The following is a 2,859-nucleotide window of genomic DNA, read 5'->3' on the forward strand; positions in this document are numbered from 1 at the left end:
TGATAAAACTCTCTAGCAACTTTCAAAAAGCCACCACAATTTATTTGTTTTTTGGATTTTCACACGGCAATCTTTGTGGTAGTTGAACCTTCGCTTGCCTTCAACTAGTTTCCTTTCCCACACCCTTGATTGCCTCAAAGATATAATAATAAAGTTACGGATCCTCGTTTTTTCCCGTTGATTTATGGCCCGTGACCCTTATGCTTGGGTCATAAATCAATGGAAAAAAAAAACTCAGTCCATAACTTACAGTACGGACTTCAAACTCTCTTAGTAAGAGGCATTGATTCCTTTGTTAAATACACCCTTCAGTGGGTAGTCCACGGGGTGGGGGTCAGTGTTTTCAACTATTCCCATTGGTTTCAATAAAATGAATAGGCCGGTTAATGAGTAGAGCAACCAACTGACCATTGTCCTTGTCTTTGAAAAATGCGTGATTCCCCCAAATTTTCTTTTTGGATTACAATAGCACTCGTTCATAAGATCTGCTTTTCCCGCATATTCATAAACCGCGCAAAAATATATGTTAAATGTCAAGTGACAAAAGCAACTTGAAAATGATACCATGGAGAGATAATAAATGGCCCTTGAAGCTAGTAAAGCAGCATTGCATAAGTGCTAAGATATTGAGTTATCATTTCAATTGTTTAGAATGTCTCCTTTTTTGCTCAAAAGACTTAAGTTGTTACCGAACGTAAATAAAATTTGACAATAAAAAGACGGGATGAATATTGATGACGGTAATGACCTGGGTGCGAAACCATCTTTCCTCGCCTATCACCGATCACTAACCTACTCCTTCCTTCAAAGAATCCTGTGCCTGGGAATTTGCTGTTAAACCACCTGAAGCAGCATTATCACCGGCAGAGCTTTGGTTTGTTGACAAGGAACTGCTTCGAGCAGCTCGAGAGTTATTCAGGTTTGGTTTAAATCGGTTTCGCATTTTGAAGAGAACGAGTCAATAAACTCTACAGCCTGATTTTAGTGGCCATCGTGGTGAAGCAAAGTGGGGTCAGTGTTTTGCTTGCAGGAAAAAGCTCTTAATAGTGGAGATCATCATTACGTTCGCAAAACGTCCATATTTGTGAAAGGTAGAGCTGTTATATATGATACCTTGTAATGTACCCATTGAACTGCATCTATTATGCCCTTTCGCACGCGTGACGCGAAACGGCCCGCGAAACGCCAAGTAAAATCTGGTATTCGAACCCACGCCACATTGGTGGGAGACGAGTACACCCCTATTTCCACTGTCTGAATTGGCTTAACGTGTCGCTTAACGTGCGTAACAAAATAGAGCCGACGTATAAAATTTCGCGCGTGAACGTAAAAAAGTAAAAGTCTCACGTCGCTTAATTAACGTGGCTCATCGTCTCTATTTTTATTTACGCACGTAACGTACGTGCACATGCTTAAAATTTCGCGACAGTGGAACGGCACTGACAGTTTGACAAGGCGGTTTTGTTTTTTTGGTTTAACGAGAATTCGTGACCGCAGGCTTTCATTGAAGGCGTTGCGTGAGCTTTCAAGCAGACGAAGTTCGTAATGTTTCTATGTGTTTGCATACGCAACTTTTCACCATGCGGTCACTTCGGGGAGTATCAAAAACAAAGAACTCAAAAACGAGGAAAGAAGCAACCAAAAGATCTAAAAACGAAGCCCCCTAAGGCCTGTTCCAAACGTCGTGCTACTGCCGTGCCGAACTCAAATGAATTTGGCTTGGCAGTGACACGACGATGCACGCCAGCGGTTTTAAACGTCGAACCTAATACAGTCGCGCCAAATTCAAAAGACAAAACAAACCAACCATCCAGCGTAATAGTATGCAAATAATGCAAAATACGTTAAATTAATTTATGAATTGAGTTCGGCGCAACACTAGCACGCCGTTTGAAACCAAGTCGTGCTACTGCCGTGCGGCACGGCAAGTCCTGTCGTGCTAAGTAGTCGTGCCGAACCTAAGTCAGCCGTGCCGCGCTTAATGGTTTCAAACGGCGTGCTACTGCCGTGCTTAAATCGAAATGACAATTTCACTTGAGTTCGGTACGGCAGTAGCACGACGTTTGGAACAGGCCTAAGTCGAAAACGAAGCACCCTATTTTATATTGGAAGATCGCTTTGAACAGAGGCAAAAAGCATATTTCTTATTGTTGAGTACTTGATAAAAATCAACTTTTCAGTAAAGAAGAGTTTTGTTCTTCGTTTATATCAGATAATTCATAAATTTAATCGTTTTTCGGAGGTTTTTTGCTAAATCCTTTTGCATTGAAAATATTTGTGATTTGTGAGTTTTGCAAATTATTTACACTATTAATATTTCCGAGCTACATTTATATTGTGATGGTTCCATATCTCGACTATGAGTGCCGATAATAAGATTTAAGAGGGGGGGGGGGGGGGGGGCGGGGAAACCCATTTCCCAGTCCAAATTTGGGCAAAATCCCAGTCCCAATGGCAAGTTTTCTTAGAAATCCCAGTCCCTGCTGCTAAAAAATCCCAATCGGAGTTATGATAGGGAGAATATCATTTTAGAGCATCCATGTGCTGCAAGAAGCAGTTAATGGTAAGTCTCGAAACGAAACATGACATTACTGGGGAAGACAGGCATTAAGACAGTGCGAAGTATAATTTGTAGAGGCATGGGATTGCTTACCCCTGTGTCTGCCGAAATAGGCCTGCTATCACCTGGCACATGAAAGCACTCTGAATGGTGAAGTCTCCCATTTCTCTACGTCACCTTCAGAGTCACTGTCATCAACATCATTACTAAGTTCATCAACATAAGTATCCTCACCTTCGCCGAAGGTCTTGCAAATCGGTAGGGTACGCTCAGTTCCTGTGCCAATTGCCCAATACCTC

The 2,859-nt window shown here is 41.9% G+C and overlaps 1 protein-coding gene across 2 annotated transcripts in view; it reads right to left on the minus strand.

Annotated features, from left to right (window-relative positions):
* LOC138018954 (transcription factor TFIIIB component B'' homolog) overlaps positions 1 to 1,093 on the minus strand; it is a 15,486-nt gene extending 14,393 nt beyond the window's left edge. The window contains exon 1 of one of the 2 annotated variants that reach the window (XM_068865631.1): positions 793 to 1,093. In XM_068865631.1, coding sequence (XP_068721732.1) covers positions 793 to 943 — 151 coding nt within the window. In that variant the 5' untranslated portion in view covers positions 944 to 1,093. The remainder of the gene's footprint in view (positions 1 to 792) is intronic. The other variant, XM_068865632.1, reaches the window with a different exon arrangement.
* Positions 1,094 to 2,859: the final 1,766 nt, after the last annotated feature.

This window comes from Montipora capricornis, chromosome 10, assembly GCF_036669925.1.
Source record: "Montipora capricornis isolate CH-2021 chromosome 10, ASM3666992v2, whole genome shotgun sequence".
NCBI classification, from domain to species: Eukaryota; Metazoa; Cnidaria; class Anthozoa; order Scleractinia; family Acroporidae; genus Montipora; species Montipora capricornis.